This window comes from Dasypus novemcinctus, chromosome 3 (genome assembly GCF_030445035.2).
Source record: "Dasypus novemcinctus isolate mDasNov1 chromosome 3, mDasNov1.1.hap2, whole genome shotgun sequence".
In the NCBI taxonomy this organism is placed as follows: Eukaryota; Metazoa; Chordata; class Mammalia; order Cingulata; family Dasypodidae; genus Dasypus; species Dasypus novemcinctus.
In genome coordinates, this window is record NC_080675.1 from 150,440,635 (window position 1) to 150,464,503 (window position 23,869).

Sequence of the window (23,869 nt, forward strand, 5' to 3'; positions counted from 1 at the left end):
GACAGTAGAGAAAGCAGAATCTAGATCCTGAAAATTCTTGTTAATCTTGTTAAAATCAATTTAGATTTTCATCATCTGTATTGATCAGGTTGCAGTACTGAGAATTGATACAAGAGCAGAAATAGATTGGAAGGAGGCAGGCAGACCAGTTATGCTACAGCACTCTCATGTGAGAACAACAGTGGCTTGAATTAGAGCACCAGATAAAAGAAGAGAACTGGACAGACTGAAATGCTTTTTAGGTAGTAAAAGTGACAGAACTTGGGAGTTGAATGGATATGCGAATAAAGGAGAGTAAACATTCAAGAATGATGTACCACGAAGAGGAACAGGTTAAAGGGCTAGAAAATTAAAAGTTTGGTTTAGAACAACTTTATATTTAAACTCGGAGGATATTCAAGTGAAATATACACTAGGTATTTCCAACATACTCAGGGATAAGCATTTTAAATTATACAAAATAAAAAGTTTAGGAAAGTTTCAGAAATAAACATCTAATTTAAGAACTACTTTTATAATATATTGTGAAATGGAACATTTATGGTTAAATAAACCAATCTGGCATTTCAAGAGCTGCCAAGATTGCATGATGGTCATGGTTAATCAGTATTTCAGTGTTGCTAGCGTACAAATTGTGTATTTAGTTAACACTTATTCACTTAATGATTGGTGTTTCCATACTTTACAAGTAACATTACCATTTCTGCTGAAATTCAATGAGCTATTCAATTTATATTTAGAGCTACACAAATCAAAAATTGTTATTAATGACGAAGTTGATGGAATAGAAAACTCGTTAAGTTTACAGAAAGACAGACGACTTTGAAAGATATTTAAGAATATCAATCACATGACTAAGGAGGAATTATTGCTAATAAACAAATATGATGTGGTATAATACAATTACTAGAGAGGAAAAAAGAGCAGCAGAAACCCAATGGGAAGAACTGTGTGATATATGCACGTTTGGATTTGAAGGTCACAGTGAACCAGTTTGAAAATTAGTTATAAAACAACACTATACTTTAAAATCCGGCATGATACCCACATTAAAAATGAGATATTGGCATGTAAAAGAATAGGGAGGAAATTCTCCCATTACTTAAAGTATAATTCAATTTGCTATGACAACAGAAGCGGACAAAGAAACAAGACGCAGCAAATAGACACAGAGAACAGACAACGGGGGGGGGGGGGGGGGAATTAAATAAATAAATAAATCTTTTTTAAAAAAAATTGTATATAGGTTCTAGGAACCACAACCTAAAAAAACAAAACAAACAAAACTTGGAACTTATCATTTAGAAGCTATAGATTTAAGTAGGTATTTGGGGAAACCCTTAGACTCTGCTGATGATTTTCCTGGATCACTTCAACAGGAATTTATTAGGATGCCTAACTTGCTGAGGTCCACAATTTGTTGGAGAGAAAAGCACAAACAACTATAAAGAGAATTTACTCAATATGTGCCATATATTTATGCTGCTGGCACTCAACAAATAAGTAAATCACACCAAACATGCCTCAAATTATTCAAATCCTCCTTGCTATCAATATGTCAAAGACAAAAAAGAAAGTACAGATAATGCTGATGCTTGAAATAACTTGCGCTCTCATTGAACACTTTCTTATTATAGAATATAAATGGTTTATTGAAGTTGATTCAAATTTTAAAACTGATCCAGGGAAGGGGATGTAGCTCAAATGATAGAGCTTCTGCCTATCATATGGGAGGACCTGCGTTCGATCCCTGGGGCCTCCTGGTGAAAAAGAAGAGAAAGCGTGCCTGCGCAGTGGGCCAGAACCCATGCGAGTGCTCATGTGGTGAGCCAGTGCCCCGCGCAAATGAGTCACACAGCAAGATGATGACACAACAAAAGAGAGGCAAGGGGAGAGTCATGGTGAGGCACAGCAGAAATCAGGAAATGAGGTGGTGCAACTGACAGGGAACCTCTCTCCCTATCAGAGGTCTCCAGGATTGAATCCTGGTGAATCCTAGAGGAAAGAAAATGAGAAGACAACACAGACTGCAGTAACAGCAGGGCAGGAGGAGGGGAAGGGGGAGTGGATAAATGAAATAAGTAAATCTTAAAAAAAACAAACAAACAAAAAAAACACAACCTGATCCAAAAATGGCAGGCAATGTAAGAATACTGAACTCAATTATATGGCAGCACAAGAAAGCATTTACCTCTCCTCATTAGAAAGGAAATTCAGCAAGTTATTGTTTTTAGGAATCATATTCAACAGCTCATAACCAAAAGAACAGAGCAAGAAATCCTAACTCTACCCATGACTCACTCTATAACCCTGACTTCATAGCAAACAAAACATAGAGCATATACTTATACCCAAGACTCATGAAGATGAGCAAAAGAGGTATCATACTTTGAAAGGGATGGTTGAAAAGGCTACAGAAATATATTTTTATTAGTTTAACATCAATTTCATATGCTCTTTTGCAACATTAAGGTATTAACTGCTGAATATAGTATTAAGATGGGGAAGTAGATGTGGTTCAAGCTCCTGCTCCCCACATGGGAGGTCCTAGGTTCAGTTCCTGGTGCCTCCTAAAAACAAAACAAAACAAAGACAAACAAACAAATAAAAAAACTAACTCAGGGGAGCCAATGTGGCTCAGTGGTTGAGTGCTGGCTTCCCACATACGAGGCCCTGGGTTCAATTCCCAGCCCCAGTATCACACACACAAAAAATGGGAAACGGACTTGGCCCAGTGGTTAGGGCGTCCGTCTACCACATGGGAGGTCCGCGGTTCAAACCCCGGGCCTCCTTAACCCGTGTGGAGCTGGCCATGCGCAGTGCTGATGCGCGCAAGGAGTGCCCTACCACCACCCAGGGGTGTCCCCCGCGTAGGGGAGCCCCACACACAAGGAGTGCGCCCGTAAGGAGAGCCACCCAGCGTGAAAGAAAGTGCAGCCTGCCCAGGAATGGCGCCGCCCACACTTCCTGTGCCGCTGATGGCAACAGAAGGGGACAAAGAAATAAGACGCAGCAAACAGACACAGAGAACAGACAACCGGGGGAGGGGGGGAATTAAATAAATAAATAAATCTTAAAAAAAAAAAAAAAAGGAAAAGATGGAATTAAATCACACCAAACCAATTAAAAAATATATATTTTCTTTTCAGAACTTAGTAAAGTGCTAAGTCCATAGTAATAATACATTTTGGTACCCAGCCATCACTCCACAAACAGTGAGTAATAAAGTTTTAAGGAAAATATCAATATAGCTCATACAAACTTTTCCAGAAACATAGTCTAGAGTGAAGTTTCAGGCCCAAATAATTTGTACTTTCTTTGAAGACTATGCTTAATTAAGTATAGTCAACTCTTGATTACCTAGGCTAAAAAAGCAAATTAAATTTTATAAAATTCCTATTAAGACCTTGCTTTATGATATTTACATAGCATTTTAACTTCCTTAGGCCAATATTAAACAACTACCTAAACCAATGAGGGCATGGCTCAGGGAGATTTACACTTAAGGATGAGGGGAAACACAGGTTGGAAATATTTGCTATACATGGATGTGTTCTTGAAGAGTATACTGTTCATTTCTACCTGCAAGCAACTTATTATAATTAGGCTAATATGATGAAATAAAAATCCATTTTTTTATGGTTCTTTTTTATTTCCTGCACTCAATTTTAAATTTTATTTAAATATAAAATTTTAAAAATTGGATCTCGAACACTTGCTGCAACAATCACACATTTTGAAAAGTAACACAAGTAAGCAGAGAGACAAGGTTAGCTGGGAACACAAGCTTCATTTCTCCACAGATGCCTCATGAATTTCAAAGCAATGAAAACCTACAGTACATACTCAGCAGAACAGATGAAAACACTGACACTTCATTCACAATTATAGCTTCCCCCAAACTTTATAAAGGTTCCCCCAAAATGGAGCATGTGTTTTACTAAGAATGGACTTGAAGATGACAGCCAATTAAGCTATTCATGAACAGGAATAAAAACGATTAAAGACAATACTGGGCCAATTTACTCAACAGGCTGTAGCCCATCATGTGTGTGCTCAAAACCTTATCTGATGCTAAGAACTAGAGTTCAGAAGGAGGCATGCAAAAAATGGATATTAAGGTTTATTTAGTATAAAACTAGCCCTTCCATCCTGATATTTTGAGTACCACACATTTATACACTCCAAACTTTTTATTTTAGCATTATTTTTCTCAGCATCAGTCACTGGTGCTAAGATGGGGAATGTTATGTAGGCTTCAAAATAAAAACAAGGTAAAACCTGTCACTCACCTATTCCAGCATACTAAAAGACTTAACTAGTACTAATGGGGTTCAAGTCAAAATTTCCCACTAAGAAATAAAGAGACCGAAGAAAAGGAGATGAATACCACCTTAAGCCTCTGAAATTGCTGCTGTCCCTGTACTGGTGCAACGGGTGGGGCTGGATGAGCATGACTCTGGACAACCTGGCCACCATGAGGCTGCACAGCAGTTGGGTGATGATGGCTGCTGTGAACTGCTGCTATGGCGGGACCATGACTGCCGGAGCTCTGCGGCACAGCTGAAACCTGGGTTGGACAAAAAACAAGACAGGAAACTTCAAGGCTTGTACATTCTTCCCTAAATGTATCCTAAAGAGATAATTAAAACACAAATGCACAAAGGTACACGCACAAAGACAGTTAATTAGAATCCAAATCTCCCACATAAGGGGACGGGCAAAATATTAGGTTGCTGCAAAAGTAACTGCGGTTTTGCACTGTTGAAATTTGCCATTTGATACTGGAATATATTCTTAAATACATGTGGTCATGTTATATATCATTTTAATGTGCATTTCTCACTTTATGTTTTTTTTGCTAATGACTTATTACTTGCTATTTATTTTGCATTTATTTTAGACTATGGAAATGGTGTTAGAGAAAAAGCAAATTCTAGCGATTTTCTTATGGTTCAAAATGGGTTGTAAAGTAGTAAAGACAACTTGCAACATCAATAATGCATTTGGCCCAGGAACTGCTAACAAATGTACAGTGCAGTGGTGGTTCAGGAAATTTTGCAAATGAGACAAGAGTCATGAAGATGAGGAGCATATTGGCCGGCCATCAGAAATAACAATGACCAGTTGAGAGTAATCATCGAAGATGATCCTCTTAAACTACACAAGAAATTGCTGAAGAACTCATCTATCATTGTATGATTGTTTGGCATTTGAAGCAAATCGGAAAGGTGAAAAAACTCAGTAAATGGGTGCCTCATGAGCTGACCAAAAATTTAAAACATCGTTGTTCTAAAGTGTCTTCTCTTATTCTATGCGACGAAAAGTGGATTTTATACAACAACTGGCGACGACCAGCTCAGTGGTTAGACTGAGAAGCAGCTCCAAAGCACTTTCCAAAGCCAAACTTGTACCAAACAAAGGTCATGGTCACTGTTTGGTGGTCTGCTGCCACTACAGCTTTCTGAATCCCAGCAAAACAAAACTACCTCTGAGAAGCATGCTTAGCAAATCGATGAGATGTACTGAAAACTGCAATGCCTGCAGCCAGCACTGGTCAACAGAAACGGCCCAATTCTTCTCCACGACAACACCTGACTGCCGTCTCACAACCAACGCTTCAAAAGTTGAATGCATTTGGGCTACAAAGTTTTGCTCATCTGCCATATATTCACCTGACCTTTCACCAACTGACTACCACTTCTTCAAGCATCTTGACAACTTTTTGCAGGGAAAATGCTTCCACAACCAGCAGGATGGAGAAAATGCTTTTGAAGAGTTCATCGAATCCCAGAGCAGATTTTTACACTACTGGAATAAATAAAGTTATTTCTCATTGGCAAAAATGTGTTGATTTTAATGGTTCCTACTTTGATTAATAAAGATGTGTTTGAGCCTAGTTATAATGATGTAAAATTCAGTCTGAAATCACAATTCCTTTTGCGCCAACCTAATAGACTGTAGTCCTCCCATATAAGATTCACTGTAGCGATTAAAAATGATAGGGTGATATGTATCAATAAAATTGATTTGTTTAAAAAAACCATCTTAAAAAAAATTATAGAGGAACAGATGTGGCTCAAGCAGTTGAGCGCCTGCTTCCCACATGGGAGGTCCCGGGATCAGTACCCAGTGCCTCCTAAAAACAAAACAAAACAAAACAAAACAAGCAAAACAAACAAGAAAACTCAGGGTAACCAATGTGGCTCAGTGGATGAGTGCTGCTTCCCATGTACATAGTCCCAAGTTCAATCCTCAGCATCTCAATAAATAAATAAATAAATAAAATATATCAGTGCTTCTCAAAATATCTGTGGTAAAGGACCAGTTTTTCTGTTTTTAAAAAAATCCCATTCTTACACAAGCCAATACTTTCATAAACTACACTAAGAATGAATTACTAGCAAAGCTCAGTGGATGAGTGCCTGCTTTGCATGTGGTCCCAGGTTCAACCCCCAGTACCGCTAAACAAACAAACCAACAAAACTTACTAAAAAAGTTAAATAAAAAGATATATAAGCCCACAATTTTATTATTGGAGCCCAAAGATATAAAATTATGATTTAAAGATTAAATCTGTAGCAGCCTTCTAATTGCTTCCCCAGTCCATTAAGGTAATATACTATTTTCAAAGAGTACAACTAGGAAGAGTGACACCTCTTCTTTTCTTCACCCTTTCCTGGGTTTCCCTCTTTGTTTCCTTTTTTTTTTTTTTAAAGATTTATTTATTTATTTAATTCCCCCCTCCCCCGGTTGTCTGTTCTCTGTGTCCATTTGCTGCATCTTGTTTCTTTTGTCCGCTTCTGGCTTCTGTTGTCAGCAGCAAGGGAAGCGTGGGCGGCACCATTCCTGGGCAGGCTGCACCTTCTTTCGCGCTGGGCGGCTCTCCTTACGGGCACACTCCTTGCGCGTGGGGCTCCCCTATGCGGGGGACACCCCTAGGTGGCACGGCACTCCTTGCGTGCATCAGCACTGCGCATGGGCCAGCTCCACACGGGTCAAGGAGGCCCGGGGCCCGAACCGCGGACCTCCCATGTGGTAGACGGACGCCCTAACCACTGGGCCAAGTCCGTTTCCCTCTTTGTTTCCTTAGAATAAATTCCTAGAAATGGAAATGCTAGGTGGTAAAAAACCTAAAGCATCTGACACAAACCACCAAACTGCTTTTAAGAAAAATTATGCCTATTTATACTCCAGCATCAGTCATACTTTTTAAAAAAAAAGTTACAAAGAATTTAGGTTAAAAAATACTTCTCCAGGTCATTTTAATAAATTATGATTCATACCTATCTGGATTAGCATACTATGCTACCCTTAAAAAATAATGCATGATTAAAAAAAAAAAAAGATTTGGATCTATCCATATGTGTTCAAGTACAAGTTGTCCACTACATATTAACAAGAAAGAGAAACTTGCAGAACATTATGTGTTATATGATTCAATTGGTGTAAAAAGAAAAGTGTATCTAGATAAGAAGGTATATATATATTGATACATTTGTATATGTATAAAAATTTTGGATTCCCAAGAAAGGCACCAATGGGAGGTAGTCTGAGGGGTCATAGGAAGAAGTCATTTTATATCCTTTTTCCAAAAACCATGTTGATACATTACTTTCATAATTAAAAAGGACAAAAACCAATGAAATTTCTTCCATTTCTATAAAACAGAGTGAGCAGACAAGAGATAAATGAACAATGTTGGTTAGGATGTATAACAATAGGATGTTAGATATAATGCTGGTGGCAATATATACTGATTCAGCTTTAAAAAAACAATTCAGTTTTACCTGCTGAAGTTGAAGATGTGCACACCCTATGACCCAGCAATTCCTCTCCTAGTTACTCAAGACACTCTCCCTTATGTGCCCTCAAACTTGCTGAGTGGTCTACAACAGGCAACTTGTACCAATGTAACTGAACTCCTTCACTAATAATCACATTATTTAACCCAGTTGTTTGTTAGCACTATGAGTAGAGCACTGTACTCTGAGAAGTGCATAATATTTACAGCAGCACATTTACGATGGCAAAAAAACCTGGAAAGCACCCAATTATCCATCAAGAATAGATAAATATGGGAAATGGACTTGGCCCAGTGGTTAGGGCATTCGTCTACCACATGGGAGGTCCGTGGTTCAAACCCTGGGCCTCTTTGACCCGTGTGGAGCTGGCCCATGTGCAATGCTGATGCATGCAAGGAGTGCCATGCCATGCAAGGGTGTCCCTGTGTAGGGAAGCCCCACGCACAAGGAGTACGCCCCGTAAGGAGAGCCGCCTAGAGCGAAAGAAAGTTCAGCCTGCCCAGGAATGGCACCACACAGAGAGCTGACACAACAAGATGACGCAACAAAAAGAAACACAGATTCCTGTGCCGCTGACAACAACAGAAGCGGACAAGGAAGAACACGCAGCAAATAGACACAGAGAACAGACAACTGGGGCAGGGTGGGGGGAGAGATAAAATAAATAAACCTTAAAAAAAAAAAAAAGAATAAATTGGGTATATTCATGCAATTCAGCTACACACAAAAACATGGATAAGTCTTAGCAACCATGAACTTCAAAGTCATAACAAGATTTTTCTTTAACCTGTGTACCTGTGTACTGGGTACACGAGTGCATATTGTTTTCATTATTTTTATATCTTACATATATTCCCTATAAATATTTGTTATAGCTAACTCAATGCTTAATAAAATAAATTCTAACGGGTTGAAACCTCCCCCTGACCCTGCCTCCAACCCTGGTCCTTGGTAGGCTCCAGTTTACCTGATAGCTGGGTGTTACAGAGTACTGAATTCCTGTGGCCGACTGCATGGTCTCTGACACTGCTTCATACACAGGAGGAGCAGGGGCGAGCACGCGGTGCTGGTGAGGAAAAGCCTCTGTGCTGCCAGGAATCCGACGTTGCTGGGCTGCATACACCGGTGACTCCTGGTCATCCAAACGTCGCTTCATTCTGCGTTCATGCTCAGGGATGCACTATAAAACCTGCAGAAACCAAAAGCAATGACATGTAAATCAATTCTCATTCTAGGACTACTTACCCAAGTTTAGCATAAGTTCATGTTCCATAACCAATTATCTATGCCATTCTTAAATACAACCACTGGGGAGTTCAAGTGTGTACACACACACATACACACACACAGTGGTTATCATAAATGAAAATGATAAAATTTTAAAAGGTTCTAGACTTGTCAACTTAAGGAGCTATGTATAATACATCTCAACAAGTTCCTCATCCCATGTAAGTTTCAATTTCCAGAACTATAAAATACTAAGGTCAGGAACGATCATTTCTAAGGTTTCTTCTGGCTCTAACATTCTTTAACACCAAGGAGGTTCCAGAATATCTTCATTTAATAATAAATCTGAGGAGGACTTTCCTTCCAGTAGGACACAAAAAGTCTAGTAACAGTCTGACCAAAAATCTACTTGGGTCTTTTCAGAGCTCTTCCAATGCCAGTATCATTAACACAAGCATGAGCCGTCAGTAAAAAAGAATGTCCCAGCCATTCAAAGACAAATTGGGGCCCCCAATTCCATGTCGGGTACCTCCTAAAAACAAAACAAAACAAAAACAAATGAAAGAACAACTCTCATTGGGGAGTGAATGTAACTCAGTGGTTTTGAACACCTGCTTTCCATGTTCGAGGTCCTGGGTTCAATCCCTAACACTACCTTAAAAATAAAAAAAAAAGTTCTGCCTTAAATGCAAATCTGACCCAGGTATAAAGCCATTGCAGGCTTCCCATAACAAGATATAATCCAATTTCCTTAGTTTAGTGTATAAAATTCTGCCTTACTGATTGAGGAACAAATTTAACTTATCAATTATCTCTTTCTGCTTCCCACCCTATCTACTAGACCTGCCAAATGTCTTACCAATCCCCTAAACAAGCCTCAAGCTTCTTCAAGATTTAGGGGTCCTTTTCAACTTTACTTGCATTCTCCACAGGCCTAATAACTTTACAGACACTCAAATAATGTATATACGGAAGCGAAAGGATAACAACACAAGTTAACACCACAATAATAAACATATGAGTGCCAAGGACAATTCTACTAAATTTACACATATTAATTTAGTCCTCACAACCAGCCTATAAGGCAAGGTGCTCTTCTTCCCAATTTTACAAAAGAGGAATTGGAGACACAGAGATTAAATAAACTGCCCAATGCTACACAGATAATAAGAAGCAATATGGACTATGCATGTGGAATATGAACCCATAAAATCTGCCTCCAGAATCTGGACTCTTAACCACCTCACCATCCTACCTGTCACGGAAGGGAAGGGAAGGAAAGAGGTGAAATAAGTGAGGGTTCCTTTGTTTACCGTACACATGCACTGAGCAACTAGAGTTTTCTTTAACCTCTCACACACTTAGCTCACTCATTCTTTCTTCAGCATCAACCCAATAAAGCAGGAATTCATTCATTCAACTAGCAAATGTTCAGTAAGCAGACACAAAGGTGGCAGATGATCATAGTCTCTGCCCTCTAAAAGCTTAAAAACTAGCTGGCTCTCCTCATGTTTGCTTATAGACAAAAATTAACAGAAATTGTCTACAGAAATCAGTAATAAGAAGTCCACCTTTACAAAATAAAAATATTTCTTTAAAGCTCTACTTATAAAAAAACAAAACTGCTATATATCATGTTGCCTCAAAATATCTATGATAGATTATTTTAAAACCATGATGGTGGAGTACAGGAAAGAGAATTTAAAACCTTGGATTTTAAAAAGTGACTGTTTCTATTAAACTCTACAACTGTATGTGGAATTATAAAGAATGTAACAATGCGTGCAATACTTCTTTTTCAGTTGTCTGGCCCTAGTGTATTGTTCTAAAAATGAAACTTTAAATCTTTATGGTGTTGCCTGCTAGTTATACTGTTTTTTGGCAGAAAAATCCTGTAGTCTGTACCCAAGAAGTGCCTAAAAATTGATTTTTGATTATTTTTAAGTCCATTTAATAAATTACATGTTTTCTAAAAGAAAAAAACCATATACAGCATTACTAGTAATCAAAGAAAAAGCAAATTAAAATATTCACCCCAGAGTGACTTGCAAAAACTAAAAGAGAATGATGACATTCAGTGTAGGAAAGGGTACAGGAAAATGCTACTGGTATAAATCTATATTGTCTATTTGGCTGGCAATTTGCAAGTATCTATTAAAATTTTAAACCATACTCTTTAACCATACGCTTTAACCCAGCAATTCTACTTCTAGGTCTCTATCCTACACATCTGCCAAGTTTTTATTTATTGCAGCAACATATGAAAACTCTAAATGTCTATAAATAGCTAAATAAACTTGATATACCCATACTATGGATAACTACGTAGCAATGATAAAATAAAAATATGATAAAATAAAAAAGAACAAGCTACAGGATATATACAGTGATTTCATATATTAAACACACCCATACACAATGTGCTTTTAAAGATGTATTTCACTGTGTGTAAATTCTGAATCAAAAGAAAAAAGCTATAAACAAATACTGAACTCTAGCTAATAATATGTATGCTGAAATACTTAGTCAAAAGTGTACTAATGTCTGCAATTTCCTTGAAATATATCAGGAAATTAGTTTGGACTAATGGATAAAGGGATGGGTAGATGGACAGATACATAATAAAGCAAGTAATAGTAAATTTGTTAATGGTAAAATCTTGGTGGGGTGTATATGTGTCTTTACTATAAAAATTCTATCAACTTTGTTGCATATTTGAAAATTCTCTTAAAATCTTGAAATGAAAAGCTGACAATATAAAACAGTTCATGACTGGTACAAATAAATACCGTAAATTCAAAAAGCAATAAATGGGTAGGTTCTATGGAGAAGGTAAGTGATCAACCACATATAGAAAAATAGGGATAAATCAGGGCAGAGGTATAGGGCATGAAATTCAAATACTACAGTAACTGCAGTCTTACAGGCAATAAATAGTTATTTACCATCTTTGCCCATTCATTCATTCCATAAATAATTCCCAAATGGCTACCATGTGTCAGGCACTGTGCTTACTTAGTATTGGGGCTACAGCACTGAATAGAACAGACTGGATTTCCTGCACCCAACAACCAAGTCCTCCGTACATGAATGTGATTGGATTTGCTCCTCAGAACAATCCTATCCGGTGGACAGAATCCCGCTATTTTAAGTGGAAAACTGATACTCAAAAGAAATTAAGTGACTTCTTCATGGTCATATTACTGGCTAGTGGAGCAAGAGGATAGACTCTTTCTCTTTGGGATAAATGACTAATCCAGAGTAGAAAAACTAGACGGACTATATCCCACCTCTAGTGTAATTCCAACCTACAAAATATGCAAATGCCAGATCATCTGGCAAGGACTAGAATCAAACACAAAGCTACTTTCAAGCCCTGCTTCCACCGACATGATTTTCATCTGCTACTATAGTTTCCAACTGTTTCCAATTTGGAGCTTACAACTGTTACCAGAAATCTAGTCTATGGAAGCAGGGGAAAAAAACAAAAAAGGCTAGCAATTTGAGGGATAGAAACTAGGGGGGAGAAGACCAAAGTGAACAAATGGCTGTAGTGCCCAAAAAAGTCATCTGGCCATGTGTTATAATGAAAAGCAGGAAATAGCACCAAATTATCTAGAAAAGTAATCATAATGCAAAGGAATCATAATTCCCAAATTAGGAAAGCCAAGCAGGGTGATTCTAATATTGTATATTGTAGGGGAGTCTTGTGGAGAAGGCTGGAGCAACTGGGAAGAGAATGTGACATATTTCAGACAAATACTAGGATAGAAATAAAAGCTAAAATCCAACAGAATAAGAAAAATAAAGACCTACTTTCTAGTTCGACAACCTAACATGCGTTGAAGTCACAAGAATTGGCCTCCTAGAAATCCAAATACTTCTACATGATTATTAAAATCCAAATGGAAAATCCAACTTTTAAGAATTTTCTTATTCTGGAGACTTCATTTTATTCTTTTTAAAATGCATTTTAATTTATGGCTGATCCCCTAGTGCTAAACTTAGTTTCACATTCATTTAATCTTAAATTAAACCATTTTTTAAAGCTCCTTTATATATTTTTTAAAATATATGCTCTGAAGTTATTCTCTCTTATTGGTGGTCAGAATCACATAAAATATATCCTGGTCAGTTTACTTAATTCAGTACTCCTGAGAAAATCCAAAGTTTCTTTTCTAAAAGAAAGGAACTTTTATTAAAGCATTAAATACATATAACTACTTTAGTCCAGTGCAACTGCACCCACAGTAATACAGTCTACTCCAAAACCTGTCCAAAAATCCACCTCTAGATTTAAATCTGCTAAGAAATAGAATCTATTCCAGAAAGAGGCAATTTATTTATAATTTCCATATTACTTAGAATTACAGCTCAGCAAGATTAAAAATATATTCTTCTCAAAACACACCAAAAGAAATAATACCCAAGTTCCCCTGAACTCAGTGTTCTATTTATCTAATGCAGTGGGGCTCAACTGAGAGAGACTGTACTCCCCAGAGGACACAGAGGAATGTTTGGATACATTTTGGTTGCTTTCACGATGACACCTGATTCACCTGTTTTTAAAAAATTTATTTAGGTACATCACTCATACATGAACATACTTAATAAATGTAAATTGTAATAGATGTGAACCCAATTCACCTTTAACCCACAGTAAACCAGGAAAATGTATCATCATTTACAATATGGGTGAAAAACAACTTTATTAGAAATTTTAATAAGAATTTAAATAGCAAATTTTCACGGTTTTGAAGATATAAATACCCAAAGATGGGTATTTTATATGGACAAGATGGGAGGAAGTTCACCTAGGCATACATATAAGGTATAGAAATATGTTCACAGGGCATTGCCACGGTGCATAAATATTCACACAACCGAAATAATTTTTTTTAAAGATTTATTTTATTTCCTCCCCTGCTCTGTTCCCCCCCTTGCCTGCTCTCTGTGTCCATTCACTGTGTGTTCTTCTGTGTCTGCTTGTATTCTCATTAGGTGGCTCCAAAGAATGGATCCTGGGACCTTCTGAAGTGGGAGAGAGGCAATTACTCTTATGCCACACCTCAACTCCCTGATTCTGCTATATCTTCTTATTTTCTCTCCTCTGTGTCTCGTTGCATCATCTTGCTGCACCAACTGTGTCAGCTGGTACACTCTTGCATGGGGTGGCTTTCCCATGCTGCATGGCATTCCCACGCAGGGCGGCACTCCTGCACAGGGCAATATTCCTGCATGGGCCAGCACTCTGCATGGGCCAGCTCACTGTGTAGGCCAAAGTGCCCTCACCAGGAGGCCCTGGGCATCAAACCCTGGACCTCCTATATGGTAGATAGGAGCCCAATTGGTTAAGCCACATCTGTTTCCCAGCCAAAAGAATATTGAATTCCCATCCTGGGGAGCTCTCCCACATTGTCTATGGAAGAGCAGCAATCCCCCAAGTACAGGGGCAATGACTAGTGAAGAAGGATGGTCCACTGATGGCCCCCTGATATTGACGATTATGCTTATGAGCCTTTGCTCTTGAAATTGCAACTTAGCTTAGTGTTGTAGGGTGCCTAAGAGTTACCTCCTGAGAACATCCACGTTGCTCAAACGTGGCTTCTCTCTAAGCCAAATGCAGCATATAAATGCATTACCTGGGAAGTAGACTTGGCCAAATGGATAGGGCATCTGCCTACCACATGGGAGGTCCGCAGTTCAAACCCCGGGCCTTCTTGGCCCATGTGGAGCTGGCCCGTGCGCAGTGCTGATGCGTGCAAGGAGTAGTGCCCTGCCATGCAGGGGTGTCCCCTGCGTAGGGGAGCCCCACGTGCAAGGAGTGTGCCCCATAAGGAGAGCCGCCCAGCGCAAAAGAAAGTGGAGCCTGCCCAAGAATGGTGCTGCACACGTGGAGAGCTGACACAGTAAGATGACGCAACAGATTCCTGGTGCCACTGATAAGGATAGAAGTGGTCACAGAAGAACACATAGTGAATGGACACAGAGAGCAGACAACTGGGGGGCGAGGAGATAAATAAATCTAAATAAATAAATAAATAAATGCATTACCTTCCCCTCAGTGTGGAACATGACTCCCAGGGATGAGACTCCCTACCAGTAAGGGATTACTTTCAAGCACCTGCTGGTGATGCAACTGAAAAAAGACCTCAAATAAAAGGGGGAAAAGATAAAGACAAATGAGTTTATATGGCTAAGAGACTTCAAAGTGAGTCAGGAGGTCATCAGAGAGGTAATGCTTATGCACATCTCAGCGGGATCTCACACAAAGCCAAAGTAGATACTACCGTAAATAGTGGGGCTCCTGAGAGTTCTGGAGACACCAAGGTCCCTTGGTCATGGCAGATAGCTCCAGAGTTTGGTGCCCTGCCAGTGCCTCCTACTTTGGAGTTTGTGTTCCTGATGTGACAGAGTTGGACTCAGATGTGACTTCTCTACACATGCCTCTTCTGTCCCTTTCATTTGAACCTATACTTGGTGCTGGAGTTGGTGGGTATATGTCCAAGAGACTTGAATCTCTGGGCTGTCCATGTGCAAGCTGGGCCCTAAGCCTCAGCTAAGTTGCAACACTTACTCTCCAGTTCATTGGACTCACCCATGACAACTAACAAGGAGGTGAGGATGGATAACCACCGCACCAAGGAACCAAGAGAGTCTACCACTGCAAGCAAGAGAGTCCCATTCATCAGACATATAGGATCAAAGCCTCCTCTCAATTAGAGGTGGAGTGGGCACCATCTCCTAAAAGCCTCAGGGCTGGGGAATAAAATACAGACTAGAGTGGACTTACTGGTATTCTACTATAGACTTACTGTGATTCTAGGAATGGAAAAAATTATATCATTGATGTGGAGACAGTGGCCACTACTGGAGGTACTGAGACTAGGGAGAGGGAAAAAGAGGTGTAATATGGGGGCATTTCCGGGACTTGGAATTGTCCTGAATGACATTGCAATGAAACATACAGTTCATTATATATCCTGCCATAACCTACAGAATTGTGTGGGAGAGAGCGTAAACTACAATGTAAACTATAATCCATGCTTAGTGGCAAGGCTCCAAAATGTGTTCATCAATTGCAATGAACGTACCACACTAATGAAAGAAGTTGTTAATGTGGGAAAAGTAGCAGGTGTGGGGAGTGGGGCATATGGGAACCCCTTATATTTTTTATGTAATATTTTATGTAATCTAAGTATTTTTAAAAGTAAATAAAAAATATATTTATAAAATCCCACATAGAGGTCCCAGGTTTGGTTCCCAGGGCCTCCTGAATAAAAACAAAAAGCAAAGGAAAAAAAACAACTCAGGGAAGCTGATGTGGCTCAGTGGTTGAGCATCAGTTTCCAACATACAAGGTCCTGGGTTAAATCCCCGGCACCTGGTACTTAAAAAAAAAAAAATCATGCATGAACCTGGAATGTAGCCATTCTGTATATATGCTGCCAGATTTCAGCTACACTTCTAATAGGGTTCTAAGCTTATTGTCACATCTGGGTCTTCTTTATGCCCTTGCACTGTCAAATGCAATACTCTGAAAACTTTGTTACTAGTTGTGTTGAAGAGAGGGCAGTCATCTTTTTTGCTTCATACCTGTAAGCATTCTCACTTTTAAATTAATAAATACTAAGTAGAATAATCAATTTTCTCATCATCTGTTTCATTCCAGTCACCTCTGAACACAGACCTGCCTCTGGCGTTTGTATACTTACAAACCATATCAAAGAAGTTTTGATTCATAAACATCCTAAAAGATGAAAAAATATCATCAAATAAAACTGGAATGGCTTTTTGATTCCTGTCAAGTTCTCCAAGCCCTTTCCTGCTAACTGGATAAAGACACCATATTTCCTTTTTTTTCCCCTCAGAAATATTGTTCACTTATATAAGTTCCTGAGTTTGAGAAGTTTATCTAGGATATTGCCATCTGAAGACTCAGTCTACTACTTGGTTTACACAATCAATTTTACTATCATCATTTAAGTTCAGAGTGTTCTTTTCTGTCACCTTGCATTCATTCATCTATTAGTTCCTCTAATAATCATGAAGTATCTTCCTTTGTCAGTCTTTCTCTCTTTGCCATTATGGGAAGAAAATGGAAAATTCAGAATTCTTAGCTGAGTTCAATGAAAGCTAAAGAAGAAAAAAATTAGTATAAAGAATCACCATATACCCTTTGTCCTAGTTTCCTAGGTTGCTATAACAAAGTAGGACACACTAGACGGCTTACAACAACAAATTTAAATTTATTGGTTTGGCTCACAGTTCTAAGTCTGAAATCAAGGTGTCAGCAGGACTATGCTCCCTCTGAAAACATAAGGCTGCCTCCTTCCTTGCCTCTTCTAGCTTCTGGCATTTGCTGGCAATCCTTGGTGTTCCTTGGCTGATAGATGCACCATTCCAATCTCTGCCACCTGTGTCTTCACGTGGCCTTCTCTGTCACCAAATTTCCCTTTTTATAAGGACAACAGTCATATTAAATTAGGACCCATCCTAACCCAGACTGGCTGCATCTTAATTAATTCCATCAGCAATGACCCTATTTCCAAATAAGGTCACATTCTGAGGTACAGGGATTAGGACTTAAAACTTATCTTTTTTGGGGGACACAATTCAACCCATAACCCAGGTTCCCTGAATGTTAGCACTGTACATAATGCTTAAGATGCTGTCTCCCAACTTCTTTTACACGTTCTTGAAAGATGTTGCAATGCATTGGGCAAAACAATGAGAAAACTGGAGGCTGGTATAACAGTGATGATTTATTTCACTACTGCATCATCCTTCTAGGCAATTCCACCACTCTCCCATTTCCTTATTATTTTTCCTCTTAAGCATAGTTGGGAATAATCAATAATTAATGAAGAAATAACTCTTAAGATGATGAAATAGCAAAATGCTCCAAGATACAGAAAAAATAAGATCACTATAATCTAATAATATATCTTTAGATGTGCAAATGGACCCATGTGGCAATAGCTAAAATGAATTTTATTTTAAGAAAATTTTCTCTTTGTTCTTTTGAAGACCTCCATAAAGAGTAAAAGTTGTAAAGAATAAATCCTTAAAAATAATACCACTCAAAAAAAAAAAAAACCCTAAAAAACTAAAGTTGGATCCAATGAAAACTGATGTTTCACAGTTAAGAGTACTGTTTTCCCACCTTGTTCCTATTGTTGTAGAAAGAAAACAAGACTGATCTATTTAGTTCAATTCAAAGGTATTAATTGTATCAATGTTAATTTTCTGATTTAGATAACTGTACTATGGTTATTAGATGCATTTGGAGAATCTGGGTGAAGGATATACTCTTTTTTTAAAAATTATTTTTGCAACTTTTTTTGAAGTCTAAAAAAATTTTTTTAAAGATTTATTTATTCTCTCCCTTGCCCCTCTCCACCCTGGTTGTTCTGTGTCTATTTGCTGTGTCTTCTTTGTCCGCTTCTGTTGTTGTCAGTCGCACAGGAATCTGTGTTTCTTTTTGTTGCATCATCTTGTTGTGTCAGTTCTGTGTGTGTGCGGTGCCATTCCTGGGCAAGCTGCACTTTCTTTCGCACTGGGCGGCTCTCCTTACGGGGCGCACTCTTTGTGCGTGGGGCTCCCCTATGCCGGGGACACCCCTGTGTGGCAGGGCACTCCTTGCACCTATCAGCACTGCACATGGGCCAGCTCCACACGAGTCATGGAGGCCTGGGGTTTGAACCATGGACCTCCCATGTGGTAGATGGATGCCCTAACCACTGGGCCAAGTCCGCCGCCCGGAAGTCTAAAATTATTTCAAAACAAAAAGCTAAAAAAAATTTACCTACTAAATAGCAGGAAATGGAAAAGAAGGAAATCACCATGTATTTCTATTCTCAAGCATATTAACATTTAATTAGGGTGACAAGGTTTCCAGAAATTAACTGAGAATGGTATGAAATAAGAGAAAATATAACAGGAGATAAGATGGATAAAGATATAGAGAAAGCATTACAAAAAATAAGATGGCTCTTAAGAGGAGAGAGATAAGATATCACACACCTTAACACTACTTCTATCATATTAGCAAGCATATCTTTCTCTTCCATTAGCATATACTGCTGCCCACATACAAACACAGGTACACATGCCTTTAACCACCTTTTTATCCTCTACTATGCTTAGCATACTGCCTTGTCTGTGATAGAAACCAATTCATGCATGCATGCATCCCCTTTTATTGAGCACTTACAACACGCCGGGCATTATTCTAGAAACACTCAGCAAATGCAAAGAACTGAGACACATGTGTGCCTCATATTTTCTGAGAACAGTAAGAAATAAGGTCAGAGAGGTAATGTGAATGGAGGTGGTAAATAGGGAGCACATGCCGAAGGTTTTGTAGTCAAAATAAGGACTGTGACTTTTACTCAAAGTGAAATGGGAAGCCACTGGAGAGTTTCAGGCAGAAGACTGACACAGTCTAAGTTAGGTTTTAAAAGAATCACTTGGGGAAAGTGGATGTGGCTCAGGGAGATCCTGCCTACCACGGGAGGTCCACGGATTGATTCCTGGTGCCTCCTAAAAAAGACAGCAAACTGTTGTGATGGGTAGGTACAGTAACCTGACACGAGCTGATGCAATAGGAAACACAAAAAGAAAAACATAATTGGAGATACAACAAAGGGAGGAGAGGTTCCTGGTGTCTCCTCAAGAAAAGAAGCAAGACAGCAAGCTGATGCGCAGGTGCGGCAAGCTGACACAAGAGACACGAGAAGGAAAAACATAATGAGATAATAACAAAGCAGGGAACGAAGGTGGCTCAAGTGATTAGGCACCTCCCTCCTACATCAGAGGTCCCAAGTTCAGTCCCCGGTGCCTCCTAAAGGCACAGCACACAGCAAGTGCAAACAAGGAAGGGGTGGGGAGAAATAAAATAAGTCTTAAAATAAGAAGAAGAATCATTTGGACTGCTGTCATGAGAACGGCAATTTGAAAGCACAGAACACAGCTAGGCTACTGAAACACTCTAAGCTAGGGATGTTGGTGGCACTGACTAGAGTAGTAGGGGTGGGGGTGAGGAATAGTAAGAAGTGGTCAAATTATGGATAGTTTTCTGAATACAGAGCAAAAGGATTTGCTGATGGATCACATGAAAAAGAGAGAATTGTAAAAGAATATTCAAGAGAAGTTATTCGGTAGGCTACTGGATATGTAGTCTGTTAGTTATCAACATACAGACGCTATTCAAAGCCAGCAAACTGAATGAGATCACCTAGAGAGTGATTGTAGATAGAAAAGATGCAAGGACTGTGCTCTGAAACCCCCCAAACATTAGAGATTGAGGAAACGAAGACAAACGGCAAAGGAGCTGAGAATTAGGAAGTTAAGGGGAAATATAAAATCCTGAAAGCCAAGTGAGGAAAAATGTTTCAAGGAAGAATGTGGACAACTGTGCCAATTTCTGAATTTCAATATAAAATGAGGATTAATTTTAGGAATGAACAACCAAAAAGCAATGACTTTGAGAGAGAAGGCCTGGTAAACTGACTATGAACATACTATTTAACTTTGTGAGTCTTGTTCTACTTTGTAAGAGGCTCATTACTCACCACATGGGATGTTATAAGTTTATTCTCGGTATCATTAGAGCTTTCATTCCCATAACTAAAAAATACTTGAAGGTACCACAATCCTGAAAAGTGACCGTGAAGAAAAGGAATGCTGTTTTATTATAATCTTGACTTGCTTTATTCACCGCCTAGCCTCCAAGTTTCCTTCCCCATTATGCATGAACTAGGCAGGCTTAGTAGAGTTATAAAGGTTCTTCTTTTTTTTTATTTTTATTTTTTGTCTTTATTCATTTATAAAGGTTCTTCTTGCCATCAAAGTCATGTAGGGCTTGTCAGATAGAGTAAAATATAATTATATATGGATAATCCTAGTTCCTAAAAACCTGCAATTTTGATATTTCCAAAACCTAAAGTCATGTTCAGAAGACTGAATTAAAATTCCAAGAACAGCAACGATAAATGAATTGAAGTTTCATCTTTTTTAACTATATGTCACCAACAGATATTTGCAGGGAGGAAAAATGATGCAGGAGAAAGTAGTTCAGGCTTTGGGGCCAAGGAACCGTGAGTGCTGAGTTCAAAATCCAGCCCTGACATTTACTTAGATAAATGTTTTAGGTAATTCACTCATCTTTTCCAAGCCTGTATGCTTACCTGTAAGATAGGAAGAGTTCCAACTCTACAGTATGTAAGGTATGAAGTGTGAAGCACTTTTTTCTCCAAATCCCCAAAGCTGTTATTGATGGGGGCAATATCTCCCTCTAGTTAAAAACTTTTCAGTCAAGACAGACTTGGGTTTGAGTCCCTGTCCTGAATTTACTAGGTGAAACTGATTAAGCTATTTCATCTTCCTCACCTGTAAAATGAGATTAAAAACAAACAAACAGAAAAACAAAATTACCTTTGAAAGTCACTGAAGACTGAAAGAAATAATGTGTGTAAAGCATTCTGCAGAGTGAGAGTAAAGCATTCTGGCACACAGTAAGAACTCAATAAACGGTAGCTACTGTGATATTATGATCCTTGGTTAAAGATTAATGGCTAAGAAGCACCACCAGTCTAAGGACGCTAACTGGGAAACTTGTATTGAGAGAACCAAGAAAAGTGCTTTGGTAAAAACATCCCATGATCATTAGCCCTAATTTCAGAAAAGTTACTTATAAGAACCTAAGGTCCAGAAGAAGATCTAATTCATTCTGGCCCAATAATAACACTTTAAGGATGTTTCTGTATTTAAAAATCACAAAACAGACACAATATAATTCACATTTTCAATTACAATTCCTAACAGAAACTGCCTCCTCTGAATTGTAGCACAATCTAGTGTCCAGTGTTATATTTAGCATTTTCCTTTAAAAACTTATCTTCCCATTGTATATGTTATTATAACCATGTAAGCTCCCAGAGGGCAGGGACCATAATTCATCCTTTTTTAAATCTAAAATGATAGTATACTGCTTTGCACGTATAGTGGGAGTTCAATAAAAGTTTGTGGCATAAAAATGTACGCTATGGACCTTGGTAATAATCGGATGATATTATCTCGTAATCTGTAACGAATGTTCCACCATGGTTTGGGGGTGCTGATAGAATGGTGTTTGGGAATTCTGCACATGTACATGATTGTTCTGTAAGTTTAAAACTTCTATCATAGCAATATATTTAAAAAATAAAAATAGGGTTAGTCGGGGGGGGGGAATACACAAAATGTAAAATAAGGATTATAACTAGTATTAAGATTTTGGCAATATTTTTTCATAATTTGTAACAAATGCCTCACAACAATGCAAGGTGTTGGTAGTGGGTTGATGTATGGGATTCCAGTATGATGGTATGCATGTTTGCTTTTTAAGCTCATAACTTTTACTATACACTTATAGTTTATGTATGTTCATGTACAAATGATATAGCAGAATATTTACTCTTTTCCAAGAAAATGTGATGTATTCCCTTCATTCTGAACTTAAAAAGGAAAAATATTTAGGTACGAGGAGAGAACTCACTAATCCTCAGCCCTTTATTGTGATAAGGAGAGACATTGACAAAGGTCACAGGAATCTTATTTGGAGGGGAGAAGCCCCCAAAGAACTCACAATAAAGAATGTCAGTTCACACTACCATCCTGGTCTCTGAGGGTTTTCTACCTTTTCTGGTTTGGCCTTTTAATCATACGGTCTTTGGTTTCTGGGTTGTTTGTATACTACCTATGTGTCAGGCATCAATGGACTCCTGGTCATGACAAATGTGACTCTCCAATTCCATTAGAACCCTAGAGTTTTGAGTCCTTTAGCTCCAGCGCTTCACTAACAGAGGAGTTTTATAAGTTACAGAATGGGATAGATAACTTGGTCAAGACCACAGAATGACTCAGTGGGAGACTGAAGAACATAATTTAAGTTTCCTGGGTCCTGGACTATGAATGTGTTTGCTATATTGTACTGCCTCCATAAGTTCCCATTCCCACTCGTCCCTCAAAAGTACTGCTGAAAATCCCCAGAGGCCATTGCTTGCTGTAGATCTGACTCTCACATAGCTCAATCAACAGTCCCACTGAATTTTCTAAGTATTTTTTCCCCTTTTTGTCTCAATGTAGTAGACTGAAAATGGGTAGAGTAGGTTAGCTGGAAAAGCATGGTTTCTTACTTTATTAATCCAAAGTTACCAATAAGAATATTAGGGTAACTTGAAAGTGGTTAAAAATGGGAAAAGTTCTATCATATATATGTTACCACAATAAAAAAAAAGATATTAGGGGAAGGTACTGATTCTTTAAATGAAGTAGTAATTAAATTAACTATATAAAATAAACCAGAGGCAAAATGACATGTCCATTTAGGTTTCTTTTTAAAAGTTATTATTCAGAGTTTAATTATCTCTGCTACCTTTCTCCAACAGATCACTTACAATAAAACACAATTGGGAAGCAGACTTGGCCCAATGGATAGGGCATCTGCCTACCACATGGGAGGTCCGCAGTTCAAACCCTAGGCCTCCTTGACCCGTGTGGAGCTGGCCCATGCGCAGTGCTGATGTGTGCAAGGAGTGCCGTGCCACGCAGGGGTGTCCCCTGCATAGGGTAGCCCCATGCGCAAGGAGTGCACCCCATAAGGAGAGCCGCCCAGCACAAAAGAAAGTGCAGCCTGCCCAAGAATGGCGTCACATACACGGAGAGCTGACACAACAAGATGACGCACATAAAGAAACAGATTCCCGGTGCTGCTGATAGGGATAGAAGTGGTCACAGAAGAACACAACAACGAATGGACACAGAGAGCAGACAACTGGGGGGGGGAGGGGGGA

General features: G+C 38.7%; 1 protein-coding gene across 38 annotated transcripts in view; it reads right to left on the reverse strand.

The window, feature by feature from the left end:
• SIN3A (SIN3 transcription regulator family member A) overlaps positions 1 to 23,869 on the reverse strand; it is a 74,097-nt gene that overhangs the window by 37,079 nt on the left and 13,149 nt on the right. For 19 of the 38 annotated variants that reach the window (XM_058294541.1, XM_058294552.2, XM_058294520.2 and 16 more), the window contains 2 exons: positions 8,773 to 8,994; positions 4,394 to 4,570 (listed from right to left, as the gene is read on the reverse strand). In XM_058294541.1, coding sequence (XP_058150524.1) covers positions 4,394 to 4,570; positions 8,773 to 8,961 — 366 coding nt within the window. In that variant the 5' untranslated portion in view covers positions 8,962 to 8,994. Of the gene's footprint in view, positions 1 to 4,393; positions 4,571 to 8,772; positions 8,995 to 15,086; positions 15,184 to 17,298; positions 17,488 to 23,869 lie in introns of all 38 variants that reach the window. The other 19 variants (XM_058294548.2, XM_058294533.2, XM_058294523.2 and 16 more) reach the window with 3 other exon arrangements.